Raw genomic sequence first — 19355 nt, 5'->3', positions numbered from 1 at the left:
GTTAAATTATACTAACCTTGACCACTATCAAAACGAGTGTTTGAATCCATACAGCTCTGATAGTGAAGCTTCGCGGCTATCAAATATTCCGAATCCCCGAACAAGACTCCTTCTTCAAGCATCTCTTGAAAAGAAGTATCAAAATATTCTTCATGCTTTATTTTTCATAGTCACTGATTTTAGTCTTTTGACGTGAATTTGCATTCTATTTTAACCAATATGCACCATTATTTACCTTTGTTATGGCGTTAACATGAAATAATCGTGGTATAATGATTAGATTCAAAGTTTAAAGTACCAAAATATAAACAGTAATGCTGTTTCTGATAAAATTGAAAAAAAAACGAACTACTTTGAACAAAATATGGAAAAGTCATTAAAACCAAGAAATCAAGGATCAAACACCAAAGGGGGAGGACTTTTTGATACTAGTATTGTTGTAAATGTTATGGTTATGATATAATACCTCTAATTTTTTGCTTAAGATTCAACTTGGCATCACTCAGCACTGAATTTCTGTCCTGATCAATGACATTCATATCCAGGAGGATTTTTCTACCGGAGATCCAAGCACCACATGAGTAGCTATAGAAGTCCGTGCAGGGATCGACTGACGTGTTCATTCGTCCCAACATCTCGTACGACAGCGTGCTACAGTATGTGTCGTCACAAAGCACCGGATCTGACGAAGGTGCCAATGTTGTAGGCGGCGCTGTTGTCAGTGTTTTAGTTGTCAACCTCGTTGTGGTTCTGGGTTCTGACGTAGTAGATGACGCAGTGCTCGTTGTTGTTGGACGAGGTGTTGTGGTTGTTGTTGTTGTTTTGGTCGTAGGTCTTTTAGTAGTAGTAGTAGTTGTTGTTGTTGATTGTGTTGTGATTGTTGTCGTCGTTGTTGTTGTCGTTGTTGTTGTTGGTGGTGGTGGTTTTGTTGTTGGAGCAATATTTGCTTTGGTTGTTATCTTTGGTGTTACAGCTTGCGTGGATGACGTAAATAACGCATTATCTTTGGTTGAAACTGATTCAGGTATTGCCGCAGACTGCTGCATTGGTCCTTGTATTGCACTGTCAGACGATGTTAATGAACTCGCCCCCTGCATGACAAAATGAAAGACATCACAGTAGACGTCATAATCACAGGCGATACATAATAGTTTTTAATTTCTGCTACTCTTTAAAGGTTCTTATAGTCTGTCCATTTTAGTAGCATATAAGTTGTGTTTATCAAAGGATAGGCTTGTTTCTTCTCCTAAGACAAATTTTGGCAGACCTTCGGGCTAAAACACTATTAATAGGAAGCAGTTTTCCGTTTGATGAATTTTATGTGCACTTTAAAGGTACGGTAGGTGAAGTATACATATCATTTGTGGTTTGTAAACAGGCCGCTATGTTACAGGGCAGAAGGATTACAAATGTCAATATCTAAAAAGATAATGTACTTCAGGATCATTTGCTGGTAAATCTAATATTAAATTTTAGTTTTTGATTAAGACCAAATTTAATTGCACCCACCGGACGTTAAAAGGATTATCTTACTATAGGCCTTTTCTATGTTTTTTAAAGCATAAAAAATCATACATACACACTTTTATTTTGACGTCAACTTATATTTCTAATATAAGTGTTATATTTCTGATATATCTTTTCATATTTTAATATATGTGCAGTCATGAATGTTCATAAATAAAAATGATTGTATTGCAATATTGTATTTTGCCAATGTACATTAACTGATAAATTTATGAACTGAAATAACCAAAGAAAGTGACATGCCTGACTTATATAGCATGTACATTATCACGTATTTCTTTTTCTTTTACCTTTTGACTCTGTGTTCTTTTTCTCTTTTGTTTTTCGTTTAGTGTGTTTAAAGGTGTTATCTATGTCCATTGGACAGGTGTTTAATCATATTGTGTTGTTAACACCATGTATGAGAAAACATACCCTTGCCACTCCATGTTTAAATAAATAAAACTACTTATAGAACCTTCTCTGATTGAACAATGAAATTTTATACTGTGTAATATAAAATGCAATATGGGTTTAAGAGTTGAGAAAAACTTACTTTTAGTCTGTTTATCTGTAGATATTCTTTGTTGACATTTTGAAATTGATAGCTTTGTTTTAATATTATGTGAGGAACGAGTGGAAACTTTCAATTTTCAATTTATAATTACACCAAGGTGTCTCCTTTTACTTAATGACTTTAAAATACCATTTCATTTATTTGCGTTATTTTTTTTTCAAATTTTATTTATCCTTACTTATGTAGCAAAATACCTTCATCACCTGCATATGGTGTTTTTGTCTCTCAGTTAATTCGATACAAAAGGACATGCTCTTCGTATGAACAGTTTCTAAGACTAGGCAAGCTATTGAATAACAAATTGATTAAACAAGACTATCAACAGTGTCGTTTGAAATCATCTCTTCGTACGTTCTATGGTCGATACAACGACATTGTCAGCAAATACAATCTTCCACTGGGTCGCATGCTGACTGACGTTGTTCATACTTATTGTTTGACCATAATCACCTTATTGTCTACGGACTTTTCCGTTTTTTCCCGATTACGACAGAGAGCACACGGCGGGTGTGACCGGTCAGCATAGGATGCTCACTCCTCCATGGCACCTGAACCTACCTCTATCTTTTTAGAGGTCTGTGTTGCTCTGCTTTGAATTTATATTTCGTTTTATGGATTTTTGAGATGGTTGACAGTTTGTTATTGTCATTTTTTCATTCAAATTGCTTAAATCAACAAAAAAATGGAAATAGCAATTCTATGATGAAAAGAAAATAAATAAGATGATAAGTTTGTTTGAAATATATGCTTGTAAATGTAGAGGACAACACACGGTTGTCATAGTTTTGCAGACTGGGAAAGAATGTTAATTTGTCAATTGAAGAAAATAAAAGATACAGACCTAGAGGTCGACAAGGAAAATTTGAAAATAAATGTCAGAACATTTGTCAATAAAACTCGTGCATATTCAAAATTCATTCGTAAAAGAGTGTGTTGTAACAATCATATTCAGATATTGGTTTTTCCTGCTATACTAACGGGGCATGATTTCAAACGATCATGTACATGAACGTATTATCTTAAAAATTAATATTGAATTGCAAAGACTTGGATTGGTGTATAAAAGCAGTGCAGTCCATGTACTCGCATTTATTGCAAACATGTCTATAGTATGAGAGACAGCTATTGACTACTTTCTGTTTACAAGAATAAATGATAAAATGTTGGCGATAGTCAGATATACATGTATATGAGAAACAATAAAGCAATGTTAAAAAGATCCTTCGGTAATGATCTTGTTTTTTCCAACATGCACAGGAACAAACCGTTTTTCTTTCTTTTTTTCTTTTTTTTTTTTTTTTTTTGCTCTTCAGTAGGTTTTAACATGTATTTCAAAGGTATTACTAAATATATCAAGAAGTACATCTATAAATACTTACTTTAAAAACAAATGAGGTGTATACGTTTTATATTTTTTGTCAGGATATTCATTTGATATTTTATTTCAAGCTTTAGTACCTGCATGTTTTATTTCAATTTACTATTCTATTGAAGTTCGTCATGGCTTAATTAGTAAACAAGTCCGTGACAGTAAAAAATGGCGAGATGTGTCGTTTCCTTTGTATATTCTTTAATTATGCAGTTGTTGTATGATGATAAATGTTTATATTTTTAGCGAAAAAGTAATCATTCTTCTAACTTTGTATCATTGATACTATTTTGAAAAGCAAAATTGATTATCTTCCATGTTTCAAAAGATTTTTCATAATGATTGAATATGTGCTAAAGTTTTATAGGAACAAACGCGCTTCATTAAACATGTATGATGTACTTACATTTTTCAACTCGTTGATGTTTGAGTCCAAAGTTTTCAAAGATGAAACCAAGATTCCAACAATAACTATGAGCGCTAAAAGGGCGATAGCCATGTACACGGCAATACCATAGGCAAACTTTTTGAACGTGGAGCATTCTTTCCCGCCATCACTGGATCTAGGGGATCCATGATCATCACTGAATTTCTGCCACTGATGTAGGCGGTTCCTCGCGGAGACAGGGAAGTAGCTGAAATGGTCATCTGGTACTGAGCTTGGAGTCGGAAGATCGAGCCTTAGATCGTGGTTTGGAGAATAGGCGAATTCGGTTGTTTCCGGTAGATACGAGAACTCATGTGTTCCTTGGATGGAGGAGGGAGTCGCTAGCGCCGACTCGGCAAGGTCGTAGGGGGAATGGTAAGGTGTTGTCTGCAATAGAGACAGAATCTCTTTTGGTGGTTTTCTGGGCAAAGTGCGCATGGCAACCAATCGAATTTCACTGAAGTATCCATGGAATTCCTCCTCGGAGTAATTCCTGATGTCGCCTGTCCACCAAGACATTTTAACCACATTAAAACAGAGAGCAAAAGAGAACTAGACTTCCATTTTGTCGCTCGTCTGTGGTCATATGTTGAAAAAAAAGGCTGATTAAGAAATTTGACCCTAATGGTAGATTAGCGCCAAAGCGTGCTTTACAAAAGCGGATTACAGAAATAAGATTTTAAAACCAGCAAGGAAATTAAATAAATTGAAGTCTTATTTTCTTGTTTAAATAAATACAGATGTGCTTTTTGTAACCTTTATAAGCGCTTAAATCATAAAACACAAATGCGTATTAGTCCAATATCGTGGACAATAAAACTTGCCTCATTGACCACATATGTGCAATGGAGAAGTCCACTCATGTGTTTTGTACAACCCTCTTTAAACTTAAAGATAATTAATCATTCAACAAAATCTATCATTGTAATCTGGTAACAGGAATTTTGTTTTTAAACTTTGTATTTAAGATATAATTTTATGGTGCATTGTGGGAAACAAATTTCATCGGTCAATGTTACCATACTAGTTTAAATGGACGTAATTTTATTCAAGTTAAACTTGGTGTTTTATAAACTTTACCATTTCAATGAATCAACTGTGTTCGCTTTAATTTTTGATAGAATACGTCTTTTCAGGCACATTTGATAAAGTTTTTCATGTACAATGCAAAATCATTTGTATATAATAACGTACGGTTGTACATCAAAATAGTTATGGTTCAAGAAATCGGCCCAAAAAATACATGCATTAACAGATATCAGTATTTGCTAACATAAGATATAAAGATGATCTCCTGATTACATGTAGTATGGTTCCTCAATAACATGTTTAACATCTGAATAAAGATTTTAGACATTGTGTAATGACAAATCAGATTTAATTAAATTTTTATGAGATTAAACATACTAATGATTGTCATAATCATTACAACTAGAATCAGTTTATGTCTAATCAACTGACATTAACAACCCAACCTGACCCCCCCCCCCCCCCCATTACCGAGGGCATTTATGAGCTCAGAAACAAGTGAACATGATATACTCAACTCGTGTGGGTTGTCACACACACACACACACACACACACAGATATATATATATATATATATATATATATATATATATATATATATATATATATATATATATATATATATATATATATATATATATATATATATATATATATGCGTGTGTGTGTGTGTGTGTGTGTGTAAGGAATAGTTAATAGTTAAAGAAATATTACAAAATTAATTTATACAAGATTCGAAAAGTATAGTAGATAACTCATCAAAATGTATTAATTATAGAATTTTTAAAACAAATTTCAATTTAGAAAAGTACTGAAATAGATCTACGGATCACGTTTACAAAATTACATTACGATTCCCAATAGAAACAGGTAGATGGCAGCATATTGAAAAAAAATAAGAACATATACAATGTGTGACTCTAATAGCATTGGGAATAAATTCCATTATATTTTAGAATGTACACATTTTGTAGACGATAGAAAAATGTTTTTGCTCAAGAGATATTATGAAAATACAAATATTAAAATATAACGAGCTAATGATTACTTTTAATGTAGAAAACTATAATACTTGTCAAGATTTATAAAGAAAATTTCCAAAGTCTGTTCTTCCACTTCCAGAAACAAACCATAACAACCTACTGAACATGTATCGTAAACTCGAGAACCTACTTTTTTGTCATTATTACTTCTACTGTACATGTGATCCTTGACTATTTTTTGTGTACATTTGTATATACTTATTTTGAAACTCAAATACCAGTGAACTGGTCTTGAGTGAATAAAGAATTGAAAAGTGAACATTTCTAGTCATTAATCGTATGGCATTTGTCTGTCTATCTGTCTAAGTGTCTGTCTATGTAGTCGTCTGTTCGGATAGTCGCCTGTCCGTCTGTGTAGTAGTTTATCTGGAAAATTTGATATCGCGTTCTTAAATTTTTTTTTATTTCAAATAGAACCAATGGACCTAACTCAAATGAATGTAGTGTGAAGGAGTCTAATAGATGAAGGAAGATATTACGGGACGCTCTCTCTCTCTCTCTCTCTCTCTCTCTCTCTCTCTCTCTCTCTCGTACGAATTAATTCTGGACCAACCTTGAGCTTACATGAGTTTGGTATGCATCAGCACCGAGGGTCTGATTCCAACTGCTATAATTACAATTCAGTTCTATGTATAATGAACAATGGAATGACACAATAAAGGATTTACATAATAGGTAGAGATCTCAGGAAATCAATTATCAAAAAGCTATTGAGTAATTCATGATATTTTAGCAGCATGTACATAAAAGGATTAATGAAATGAAAGATGAAGTGTCAATAAACATAAACAGAAGTCAATTAAAAGATTAACTGTCCATCTCTGACTGTGCCCCAGTTGGGATAAAGGCGGTGTGGAATTTAGAACGTTTTTAAAAGTTGTTGAAAAAGGAAAAAGTTTTTGTAGCAATTAACGCAAAGTCCAAAAAAGTTAATTTACACAATAATTAAAAGTAGTCCAAAAGACTGGATTTCAAATCGTGACAAAGGTTCAAGCTCTTTGATTCCAAGAGGAAGTACGTGTATATACTAGTATACACATGAAAAGAACAATGAAAAAATGTAAAATATTTCATAGGATTTGTGATAATACAACGCAAAGTATCCGATTTGATAGTATACAGTTCAAATCATGCACAATCTCACACCGTTAATTTAAAAGGACTACAAAAATGACGCCATTTCCTCCAGAAAAAGAAATAATATTTTTAAAAAACCCAGGAAAGTTGTTAATGAAGAGACATGTGTTTACTGGAATTGAAGGGGTGTGTTCACGATTTGGGTCAAAATTTATTTCTCAATTTTTATTGTTTACAGTGCTTATGTAATGTTTTTCTAATGATTAACCAAAATTTGAGCGTCAGTCGCAAAGTTAAAAGCAATATATAGAGCTTACAATTCTTTGTTACGTAAAAAAAAGCTAGGCTCGTGCCATGATTTTGTTTACATTGGTTTAATATACCAGTAAATGTTCTTTTTCGCCCTGATTATTGTTTTTTCTATCTGCTAGTTTGTTTTGTTCATGAATAAACAGTTTCTAATGTTTGCTACATTCATTTAAGTTCTTGACCTGGAATTTTCTTTTCAGCATTCTTTTTCTCGCAGCAACAAATTTTAATTGAAGTTATATACTTCGCCACCCCCCCCCCCTAACGGATTAGGATTTTGAAGATTTTGGAAAACTTAAAATTCCCCCCCCCCCCCTTTTATTTTTGCTTGTCATGAGTCTGCCCCCCCCCCCCCCCCCCACTTTCAAAAACGATGCTATGTGCCTGAAATGTACACAAAAAATGACCTTTTTGAGCTCTGGCTTAATTATAACTTGATGACTGACATTCAAATTTAGATAGACTATTAGAAATGTCTCTCTGAAGCATTGAAAGCATTAAAAAATAAAATGAATAAATGTTTAACAGAATCGTGACCATGCCCCTATCATAATATAGTATAAAATTTTTAAGCAAGCTTAGAACTTTTTCTCAACGAATGGTTGTAAAGAGGACGCCAATAAAAATGCCCCCCCCCCCCTCCTTCATATTTTTTTCAGATTTCTAATTCTTCATAATAAGTCTGTAGCTATGCAGTTCAACAGAAAATTCACACTGTTCCTTACAGTGTGAGGCTGGTCGCTGTATTCCGAACTAATAGATCAACAATCATAGTGGACTAGTAAACACCCCCCCCCCCCCAAAAAAAAGAATGAAGGAAAGAAAAACATGTATGACATCGAAGAAGCTGAGTGAATGATAGATATCATAGGTTCACAGATATCGAGGTATAAACATAAACTTAATGATCGAGTCAAATAGACTAAGAGACCACGGTATCAACAAATGGTCCTGCCATTGAGTCAGCTACATAGGTATGCTCTCCTTGATTCTACATCATTTCCATTGTGTGCTCATGCATTATCAACCAAATCCCACCAATATATATGGTTGGGTCCTCCTTTTGAAAAGATTTGACATGAACATAGCTCTTATTTGTTATCGAACAACAATCCGCGAGAAACCATGCATACTAGTGCTTGTTTAAATTATAATAACTATGCTAAATATACAAACAAATTAATTTGTAGATTATTTACATAAAGCAGTGTCATGCGCGGATAAAAAAAAAAAATAAATTCGGGGGGGGGGGGGGGGGGGAGAGTCCGACGGTTATTTGAGATTTCCAGTTGGGGCTCCATGTCATATTTTGGGTAATTTTATAAATTAAAGAACTTTGAATTTTGCAGGGGGGTCTATATACACCCCCCGATGCCCCCCCCCCCCCCCCTCCCGATCCGCATGAGTGTACATATGCTCCTAAAGCTTATATATCATGATTTAATTTGATTTTTTTGTCATTTGATTCTTATTTGATATGGTACAATGTATCAGTAACCCTACATAATAATTAAGAGAATTTGGTCATGTTCAACGGACATCCTACATAAATATCATCATTATAGGAAATGATTTTTGTTTAACGTAAGCAAAAAAAAACGCCAGGTTTGATGACAATTTTCTTCGAATTGCCTCTCAGCTGAATCATGATTTTTATTCAAAACTTATAGATTTTCCTTTCCCTGTGAAATAAAAACGTCCGTGCCACGCCCAATCCGGAACTATACTCAGTGGCGGATTTTATTTTGGTTTATATAATCCGTGACGTCAGAGTGTAGTTTTCCGCTTTCATGGTTCATTTTTTTCTGCACAAGAGTTAATGTTTTGGACATCTTTACCTTGTCATCAGCAGGTATTTTGATTTAATTGATTCACATACCTATTATTTTTATATTTTGTTTGATATATAGTTAACGGATTATCTGTTGTCTAGTTTATTTAACGACACGGAAGAAACGTAATGTGTGCATGATTTAAGGCTACAGAAGTTTAAAGATCACAAATGTCACAGTTTTCGTTTCTTCTATTGACGATGTTTTTGTGAGAGAATAAATAACATTGTTACGTAAACAGGACACGATTTTTAATTGGAAATGTCGTTCTTAGTATCGGTTCTATAGCGTATCTGATTGAAATTTTCTGTTGTCTGAGATTCTGATCAAGATTTTATCCATGTAGCTTGGGGTTTTTATGTATCCATGGGGAGAACAGGTTGACAGAATTTCGTCTCAGTGTTTTGGTTTAGGCCTGTATGTAAACAACCACGGTGCCACTAAGATGTCTACATTTTAATTAAGAATACCAACTTGTCATCTTCAAAGTTAGAAAACAGGCCGCTGTGTGTATGCATGCACATTTTCTGCATGTGAAGAATTATTATATGAATTTATCTCATAAATAGAAAGAATAATGTGTAGATGTTCATTATTCATGTATGTACACCTGTAATATGTATTATATTTCCAATCTTTTTAAGCTTGTCTTTAAATTCATTCAAAGAGAACAATTAAATCAAATCCACTGGAATTTGCTAGTGGATGATCGACCCACTAAAGTGTATACAATATAGTAATTATTGTAGAAATGCAATAGTATGAAGATTTGCTTTATTGCATATAAGTTCATAAAACCTATCACATTCACATTTTAAATTCACAATGTGAAAGTGAGAAATGTATATAACTGGATCAAATACAAAATCACCTTCTCTGAACTGTTGGCTATGTTAGCAGGAAAGAATTGCCCTGTGATGACTTTTATGAGCTAACCATTAGCAGCCCAGAGCTTAGCAACCAATTAATACCCAACAGCAGACAAATTCATCCATTCCCTGCATACAGATAGCACATCATAATAGCTGCTGAACAAAACCTTATATAATTAATGGTATATTGGAGCCTATTGATCTCTGGCAGTATTTATGTATGCATTTATGCATCTCCTTCTATTCCCATTGGTCTTATGATCAATAATTTACTTTTTGACCAAGTAACAGAAACTATAAGGCCACAAGTTAGAGTATTATAAAAGAAGTGTCATTTTAAGTGCTTTTCTTCCCCTGATAGTGCAGTGGTATTGTTTGGTCATCAACCTATGTTAATATGTTTTCTCTCTCCACAAAAGGAGATATTTTTTTTTGTATCCAGTGCTGAATTAATGTTATTGATTTCAGAAATATAATATAGAGTTTGCCTGACAGATACATGTACATATATGATAGGTCTTTGACCTTGTCTAGATGTGCAAGTTTTCCACAAAGGAAAGCAGAGAAGCGCAAACTTAAATTATATTAATACAATATGATATATGAATCACATCATTTCCTTGTGAATGTCAACACTCTGTGTTTAGAGTGAATACATAACAAGGTTATTATTATAGAAGTGTAAATTGACATCATTATAGCATATCCTAAATGAATTTTAATAACATGTATTTGCAGAAGTTGGATGTTTGCAATATCATATTTAAGTTTAAGGTACAACTGTCCCACTGACAAGGTAAATAACTCTAGTTGGACTGATTTGACAGTCACATGTAATATCCAGCATATTTCTTTTATAGCAAAAATTAAGTTAATTTTGTCAAATTTAACCTTGAAATGTATCCTAAAGTTGTGTGCATTTTGATTAGAATTTTCATGTAACTAACATGGAAAATGTACATATATTAATTTTCTTTATAATTTGACAGTGTTATGGATGATGATCCTCCAAGGGTATAATGATAAGATTAGATAAAGATCTATATTGTGGCAGGCCATAAGTTGTATTTTACAATCTTTTAGACCGTATTAAATTTTAAATTTATTAAATTTTTTAAATTTTGACCTTACTTGATGAAAATGATAGATCTGAAAAAAGGTAACTAATACCAAGATATGAATACATCTGTGCTTCATAGAATTTTATGGACCGAGACTAATTTGCATGAGACATTCTTTTCAACACTTCCCAAAGAGCTTTTAAAGGCCAAACAAGACTTTTAAACAACGACAATTGAAATAATGTGAGGAGACATGTATATGTATGGGTACACATTCCATACTTGTTTTTAGTTTAATTAACTTAAGGTTAAATTAATTACGGTCTAGTAAACAAATATTGGTGCTCACATAAATATAAAAGGTTAATACTGTCATTAGGTTGTCATAATGTAATTTTTTAAAATATCAGAGTTATTAAATGATTAATAACTGTTGACATCATGTTATACTGTATTGTTCACAAAAAATCGTAATTGACAAAATCCGAAACAACCGACATTTTTTTACAGTAATGATAAAGCTCAGAACAGATAATTGAGATATCAAAGCATTTGGAGGCTTAAGTTCATGTTTTACCACCATATAGTCTTACAGCACCAAAAGACATCTTGGTATTAATTGATGCAGTTTAATGAGCATCTTGCACACACACTGCTTTTGAGCGATAGGATTTGAGACAACACTGGGGGATACTTTAGGATTCTGATTGACAAAACTAATGGAAAAGGTGTAAAAGATCTCAACAAAGTTACCATTGAAATAGATTACAGTTGGCTTAAAACATTAAACATATCTGAATAATGGATGTTGCTACAGGGGGAAAAAATGTACTTAGTGACTTAATCAACAACCAGTTTTAATCTCTTCCTGATGAAAAAATGGATATTAGGTCTTTTCACTTGCTCAGATAATGACTTTGTGTTGCAGGGAAATATTAAATGAACAGGAAAATTTGTCCTCTGAAAAACATGTAAAAGGAGTAGGAGTATTTTTTTGAATGTTAAACCTCGGATGTGTGATGCCTGATTTCTGTCAAACACTGTATAAACAAGTAAGAGCCATGGGGCTAAGGAGATCTCGAAATTAAATGAGGGTTAGAGTTCACAGTTTGGTCTGATATTTTTTGTGTTTATTACATGTTGCAGATTTATAATGTAGCTGTATATTTGTAGTACATGGTTTTTAATCCCATAATTTCTTATGTTATTACCCATATTTAATCTTTGTCACAACCATTGTTCAGAATATTTTAATTGCAAATGCACATAATTCCATATACTTTTCCACTGTAGATAATATATTTTTTCTCTGTTTTACATCAAACAGCAGATGCTTATAATTCTCCCAATGTACCCTGATTTCAGTGTGTTAACTGTATTGAATGAAAGCATGCCTGAGCCTCCTTTTCTTCCTATAATACAAATGAATTCCTTAAAATCATTGATAATATTAATACACAAACAATATTTTCAAATCTTGGCTATTAATCTAGAATTTTATATGTCCCCTTAGCCCCGAGCCCTTCCCTCCATAAAGAAAGAGGCTGCTTTTGTTGTCTCGACAGATCTCAATGGCTCTTGATGTCATGTTTCAGTGATTGGATGGTACACCCCTTCCTCATTCCAGTGACTTTACTCACCTTTATCATTGAACACAGGTAGTTTTGCTTCCTAATATGATCGGACAAAATCAGATCACTTTCATTGATTCCCAGGTTGATTTTTTATGTAATAGAAATCAATCATTTTATCAGGTTTTCACATGCATGCCCTTTTAATACTCTAAATTCAATGATAACATTTTTGTATAAAATGGTAGGCACTTTGTGCTTGCCATTTGCTGGAAAGAATTAAAAATTTTATTTTAAAAAAAATGATAAGTCCGCTATGCATCAGTGTACATGTATGTAATTCATTAAGAATATTGCAGAGGAAAAAAACTTTGGTTGTTGAAGTTGCAAACTCTCTGGTGGACATGCTTATAAAAGCTGACAAATGTATGTCTATGAGGAATGAAGGATGTTTGATAATTGGACTTGCTAATAATTATGACACTAAAGATTCTAATTGGTACAGTATTTGACAAATTATGTGATGAATGACATTAGGAGGCAAGGTTTATGGTAGATTTAAGGCTAATGCATTCAATCACTTGCATTTAATTTTCTTTGATTAATTGCACATAATTAATACAATATGGATGCAGCTATATATAAACCCATGCATGCACGTGGAGTCAACTATACTGTAGCTCCTGCTGAATGCATTTGCATGTACAGATCTGCTGTGTCAATATAAGTTACTTCGTACATTAATGCATTCACATTCAGGTTAACATCCTAAAGGCTGTAACTGTCCAAGTCGAAGTCAGCTCAAAGATCAGATGGATCACTTCACCTCTTGTTTACAACAGAAAGTGTAAAGTGTCTATCTTACTGCTAAGCCTGTGTGATGTCTGCTACTCATACCCTCCCAGTTCCCAATGAAATATATGGCTAAAGCGATGTTACCAGTTATCTAATGTTCGCACTGTAGGAAAGCATGAAATATTCATGGGTTTTCCTTGGGAGACATTTGTGGCTGTGTGTAGATCCATTAGATATAACAGTATAGTCTAAAGCTCATTGTAAGGGGTCTGGTAAACACAGAAATTGATAAGATATTGCAATTTCTTAGGAAGATGAGCATGTTATCAAGGACTTTGATAAACCTTTATGAGCTAATAATGGAGTTGTTATCTAAACCTCTCTGTGAGTGTGTATCTTGGGTATGCATGAATCCTATATATATCTTCTCCATGGTCATTGCCACAGTAGAATCCACCAGTGGTAAAGTTAAATTAGAAAAAAAATAATTATCAGAATTAATCTTTAGAACGTGCTTGAATACATTTAAAATGCCAATCAATTTGATTTTTTTTCTTCAGTAATTGATAGCATGATTGTATGTATACTGTTAAGAAAAATTCAAACATGATAACAGTATATAGATTTGTATGGTGGTAGTTTCATGATAGTTTACAATTTCTGGAAATGAATTGCCTTTAATAATACAACTCATTTCAAACAACTATGTCCTGATGGACCATAACAAAACCAAGAAATCAATTCCAGTATACATATAGGGAACTGATATTTGTTTGATAGGAAAGTACAAAACATAATGGACATGATCAAGGAAGGTCTCACTAGTATACGTGTATTAATTATAAATGAACATGGATATTAAGTATATTATTATATGTTTAAATCAGATAATGTACCATCCTAAAATGATTTTTTTCTAATATGAATAACAGCACACCCAATTCATATTTTTACATATTTACATGTATTTAAAAAAATCTATTTTGTTAGAAATGTCTCTATATATATTATCTGCTCATTTTGATACATAAATATACACAAACCATGATTTAATGTGAATTGGTCATGCACCCAATACATTGTAGTTGAGTCACCACAATGAAAGTTTTCCCTATTATTCCAGTTGATTGAATCAGTCGGAGTCCGCTGTCTATTATTCATCCAGGTCTATTATTATCCAGTGATTGCCTCCCACAACCCACGATCCTATTTAGGGGTACATTTACAACCAGCTATCCACTCATCACGCTTTCGTGTTTGGGATTTAAATGTCGACTTTGCCATGGTTGAATGGATATTTTAAATATGGGCCTTGGCTAGACTGTAGGTTTTGCATTCAATGTTGTATGGTTGAAGGAAGTGCTTGTATATTGTATTAGTGTTTGTTGTCATTCTTTTGCAGGTCATGTGATTCGATACCCTTAAATACCGTAACTGTGGAGGTCGGGTATCTGTGACTATCGAGGTATATACCAGAGAGGGGCGTGTCAGTAGTACCTCACCTCAGGGAACTCAGCTGGACATAAGAAGAACTCTAGGCTGGTCTGCAATTGTAAAGAATTTCAGGGGATTTTAATGGCTGAACAATGAACTAGATGATCAAGGGACTCAGACACTAGGCCTGAAAGCAGCACTTCAATTGACACAGCTTGGGTAAGATTATCATTATGACTAGACATGCAGTTGTGTCTGCTATTCCTTGCACTTGAAATTTATGATTTATTGTGTATACCTGTTTTAAGTACCCTTGAATGAAGGACCCCCATATGTTATAATCATAAAGATGTTAAAGTGTTTTTTTGGCTGCTACCTGTACAAATGTACTGTAACGAGAAGAGTACTGAAAAGTATATGTATACCTGTGAATTTTAGTTTTCAACAAAGTAGTGAACAAATCAAACCTTTTACGTACAGGTGTACTGAGAGTTAACAAAAACATAATCTGCAGTACTTTAAATTTTCATGTTCAATTAAAAATAAGGTAACGCTTCGCTACGTCTTCATTACATAAATATTTTCGTTATCTGCTGTCATCATCATATATTACAATACATTTAAGATACTCTTGGTATTAATTTACAAGCTAGCAGTGAATGTGTGGGGTCTGGTAAAATCATGTTTTATTAGTACAAATCATTGATGATCATGAGTGCATCGTTTTCTTGACTTGAATGTATCAAACACCCATGCATACATCCTGAGTTCAAGCTAGCTTATGGAGAGAGAAAGAGATGTACCTTCATATCCACACAGGATACAAGTCTTAGCTCCCCCGCGAGTGCCGGCCAACATCAGCACTGATCATTATATATAGTCACTGTAATGAAGATGACCTGAATCAGATATATGTATAATGTATATCTCTCTCTCATAACAATGACAATCTGTCTGCTGGCCATTTGTCATTGGCTGTTTATTGATTTGATGTAGCGTTTGACTACAGATAAACAGGAGATTCAGTATTGTGAGAGATGAACTTACTCTCATATGCTGCTATGTAACCTCTGGAAAATTGGTAAGCTGCAATGAGAGACAAAGAGAGGAAGAGCGATTGGATATGTTGTTACAGTAGTGATTTCTATCGAAATCTACTGGGGCAGGCTTAGCTCCTCTTGATGCATTACTCTTCTTTCAACCGATTCAAACAGGTAATGTTTGGCTTTTTCAGTGTCATGTTTCTAATGGTAGAGTGATACTAGGTTATGTATCTGTAATTTATCTGTAAAGAGAAGATGGAGAAAAAGGAGTTTTCTTGAAGACAAAATGGGATTGCATTTTTAATTACATGATGCAAACTAGCTTTCTCTGCCATGTGCAATATTGTGCAAGGTTGTCTTTTACATAGTTCATGTAAATATAAATTTAAGAGTGGGAGGGAGGAGGGATAGAAGGATTAAGGAAAAATGTCATTAGAAATGTTGCTTTTACTTCCCTGTTGATTGTATGTTAACCTTAGATAAACTGAAACTTTCAAGCATGTACATGAATTTGTCATCAACTTGCTAGGTCAGCATGCTTATTGAGCATGTTGATTGTTGCTGTTGTTGTTTTTAATATGTACTTGCTTACCGAAATTAAAAAAAAAACAATTATTGTTGGTGTTTTAAGCATTCACTAATTTCTGCTACATATACAATGTATATTATAAAGTAACTTTAACTTACAATTTTTGGGGGTTTATCCTGCATATATTAATTATTGCATGTGATTGGTGTTGCAATTTTTAATTGAACGTATTACATGTATAGTTTCGTTGATTTTAGTTGTCCTTTGTACAAGAATAATGTAATTAATGACACCTACATGATTTTATATATATTCATCATGATTTTTTGAAAGAAATCAGTATATATGTGATGAAGCTATCATGATGGCACCATTTTTCAGTCTTCATGCGAAAACATCAACTTAATTTATACCCCCGAAGTGTTCAACATTGTGAGACATCTAGAGTATGCATGCACATGTGTGACTAAGTGTAAATTTATATGACCTAATTATATATCCCTTAAAAAGGTACAGACATGATAATACAAACATGATAAACACAAACAATTAAATGTATGTACATTTGGACATTAAATGAATTTGTTTATCTACATGCATATATGTACATCGCCGTTATAAAGATAATTGATATGTGTATTGTAATTATACTTGTGTGCAGACACATACAAGTTGATATATACATGTACATGTGAAACAGTTGATATGAGCTTGTTTATCCTCACTGAGCAATAAATAGATACTGAGTGTACATTTTTAAATACATAATCAATGTACAAGTTTAATTGTTTAAAAGATGACATATATTTAGTTATATATGTAGAGCCGATTGTACACATACAAACATGATGTAATTAGTGTATATGTACATGTTGTTAGTAGCTAGGAGATGGTTATGTTACAACATTGTAAGTACTTTTTGTTATAATACTGATAGGGGATCTGTGTAAATCTAGCCATGCTGGAATGCTCAGACACAATAAGGCAGGCATACATCAGTGTATAGTGAAGGGATTTAGATACTAATGAATCAGATTTGTTACTGATGCTCCGCAGTGCATTTTAGTTTCACATAAAAGCAAACATGGCATGGCATTGAAATCTGTGTTGAATAGGAAATCCTCTTAATTTAAAAACTGTATTTTGGTAAAGTGTAAAATTCATACTTTAATCTCTAAAATCCACACTTTAAAGTGTAAAATTCACACTTTAATCTATAAAATATACAAATTAAAGTGTGAATTCAGGACCAAGAGTTTCGTCAAATGATATGATACAATGATTCTACCATAATGGTATATATTCAAATAATTTAATAGAATTTATAGGGGTTACATAATTATATGCATGTAAATAGAAATATTTGATGTTTGAGTATTAAATAATATCATAGACAATTAACCTATTCAGAACAAGGAGACATATGATTTATATGAAAAATTATTGTCTAATGAATATGATATATCGCAGTAGCTCTAGGTTTTCTATATAAATACAGTATAATTTGAGTAACATGATATCCCTTTATCCTTTATTTTCCAGTATTTTCACCTTCAAATACTGAAATGGAAAGCAATAAACTGTATTTTTAGCATTGGCACAATAAAGTATAACGTAAACTACAAAAGGTCATTGATTTTTGATATAATGGAAAGCAAAGTTATTTATCTGAATTTTTAAACCATAAAGCCAACAATCAATGATGGAATAGATAAATATAATGATTGAAATACTTCACATAGCTGAGTATCATGCTGCATTATTTATTGATCTCATCCCCATGACTCTACTTTAGTATCTGAAGTGATATATCTAATCAAAGCTGTGGTATCTTAAACTATCTTTTAAAAATGTTGTTTGCATCATATTATGGTTATCGTTATTAACTTCCTGTTGGGACAACAAGATGTCAGGAAGGACTTAAGTCACTGTAAGGAAGAAAGCTACTACATTTTCTGTTCCGCCGTCATATCAGTGACCGTATATACATGTAGCATATCTACAAGTTACTGTCTAGAAAGTGCAGAATTATAGTACATGGCTTTGATTTACAAATAGACTAACAAAAAGGGGTGTATTGTTTCTTTTTTTTTCAATACAGCTATTTATTTGTTACAGATCTTTGTCTGAAGTAAACGAGTGCATATGTGTGCATGCATATATAATTCATAAATTACTTAAATTAAATATATATTTATATATACATTTTTTAAATGTTGAGAGCAGCTTCTGTTATTGCTTGCATTTAGTGCCTACATGTTAGCTAACAACTTATATTTAGTTGTCAGTACTTGTGTTTGAACCATTTGTATATGTATTATATATACAATAAAATATGTTCAAATTCAACTTATTCTGTAACTATTGATGAATTAATTGATTTACTGTCAGTTGTTAAAAATTACTTTCCACATGACATATATCAACTCTACAGTACAGTACAACTTGCTAAATTAGTGGTTGAAACATCTCTTTATTAAACAGTCTTCTAGTTCCTGTAGTTATAGCATAAATTTCAAAAAGAGGAATATTCTTCAGCTCCAAGGAATGTTCTGGAGATGTATAACTGCTGTATGTTTTTGTTCAATTTCAAAAATAATCTTTGAAGTCAAAAATGATTATATTGTTGTGATCTTTAGAGACCGACAGTGATGCTCTCAGTACGGCCTTTTGTTGTTTTAATTTAACAGCGGTAAACCCTTTCTGATACTGATTAGACATTTTTCTCCTACTTAGTTGTCATAGTAACATTATAATTATGCTAATTTCTGTTTCCCAGAGGTAAAAGATGCAGTGTGATATTCTCTATTTTGAACAAAGTACATGGCGGGAGGTAGAACAAAATTAATTCGGGATGAAAAATTATATTGAGTTTGGGAT

General features: G+C 32.9%; 2 protein-coding genes across 6 annotated transcripts in view; one reads left to right on the top strand and one right to left on the bottom strand.

Annotated features, from left to right (window-relative positions):
- Positions 1 to 11: 11 nt before the first annotated feature.
- Positions 12 to 1486, bottom strand: LOC128160706 (integumentary mucin C.1-like). Its single transcript, XM_052824060.1, has 2 exons — positions 467 to 1486; positions 12 to 124 (listed from the first exon to the last, which is right to left on the bottom strand). The coding sequence occupies exons 1-2, from the start codon at positions 1095 to 1097 to the stop codon at positions 12 to 14; spliced, it is 744 nt and encodes a 247-aa protein (XP_052680020.1). The 5' UTR covers positions 1098 to 1486.
- A 7603-nt stretch (positions 1487 to 9089) lies between these two features.
- The window catches only part of LOC128158280 (protein kinase C delta type-like), a 34611-nt gene continuing 24345 nt past the window's right edge, over positions 9090 to 19355 (top strand). For 2 of the 5 annotated variants that reach the window (XM_052821042.1, XM_052821038.1), the window contains exons 1-2: positions 14645 to 14792; positions 14872 to 15122. The gene's annotated coding sequence lies outside the window, so the exon portion shown is untranslated. Of the gene's footprint in view, positions 9191 to 14592; positions 14793 to 14871; positions 15123 to 15262; positions 16118 to 19355 lie in introns of those variants that run through there. The other 3 variants (XM_052821039.1, XM_052821040.1, XM_052821041.1) reach the window with 3 other exon arrangements.

Source organism: Crassostrea angulata, chromosome 8 (genome assembly GCF_025612915.1).
Source record: "Crassostrea angulata isolate pt1a10 chromosome 8, ASM2561291v2, whole genome shotgun sequence".
Classification (NCBI taxonomy): Eukaryota; Metazoa; Mollusca; class Bivalvia; order Ostreida; family Ostreidae; genus Magallana; species Magallana angulata.
This window is presented reverse-complemented; position numbering and strand designations above follow the sequence as displayed.

Bases quoted from the DNA above. Each gene is read 5' to 3' on its own strand.
- LOC128160706 (XM_052824060.1), bottom strand. From the start codon at position 1,097: ATGCAGGGGGCGAGTTCATTAACATCGTCTGACAGTGCAATACAAGGA. The intron at 125-466 runs GTATTATATCAT...CTTCTTTTCAAG, and splicing joins TCTTAAGCAAAAAATTAGAG to AGATGCTTGAAGAAGGAGTC.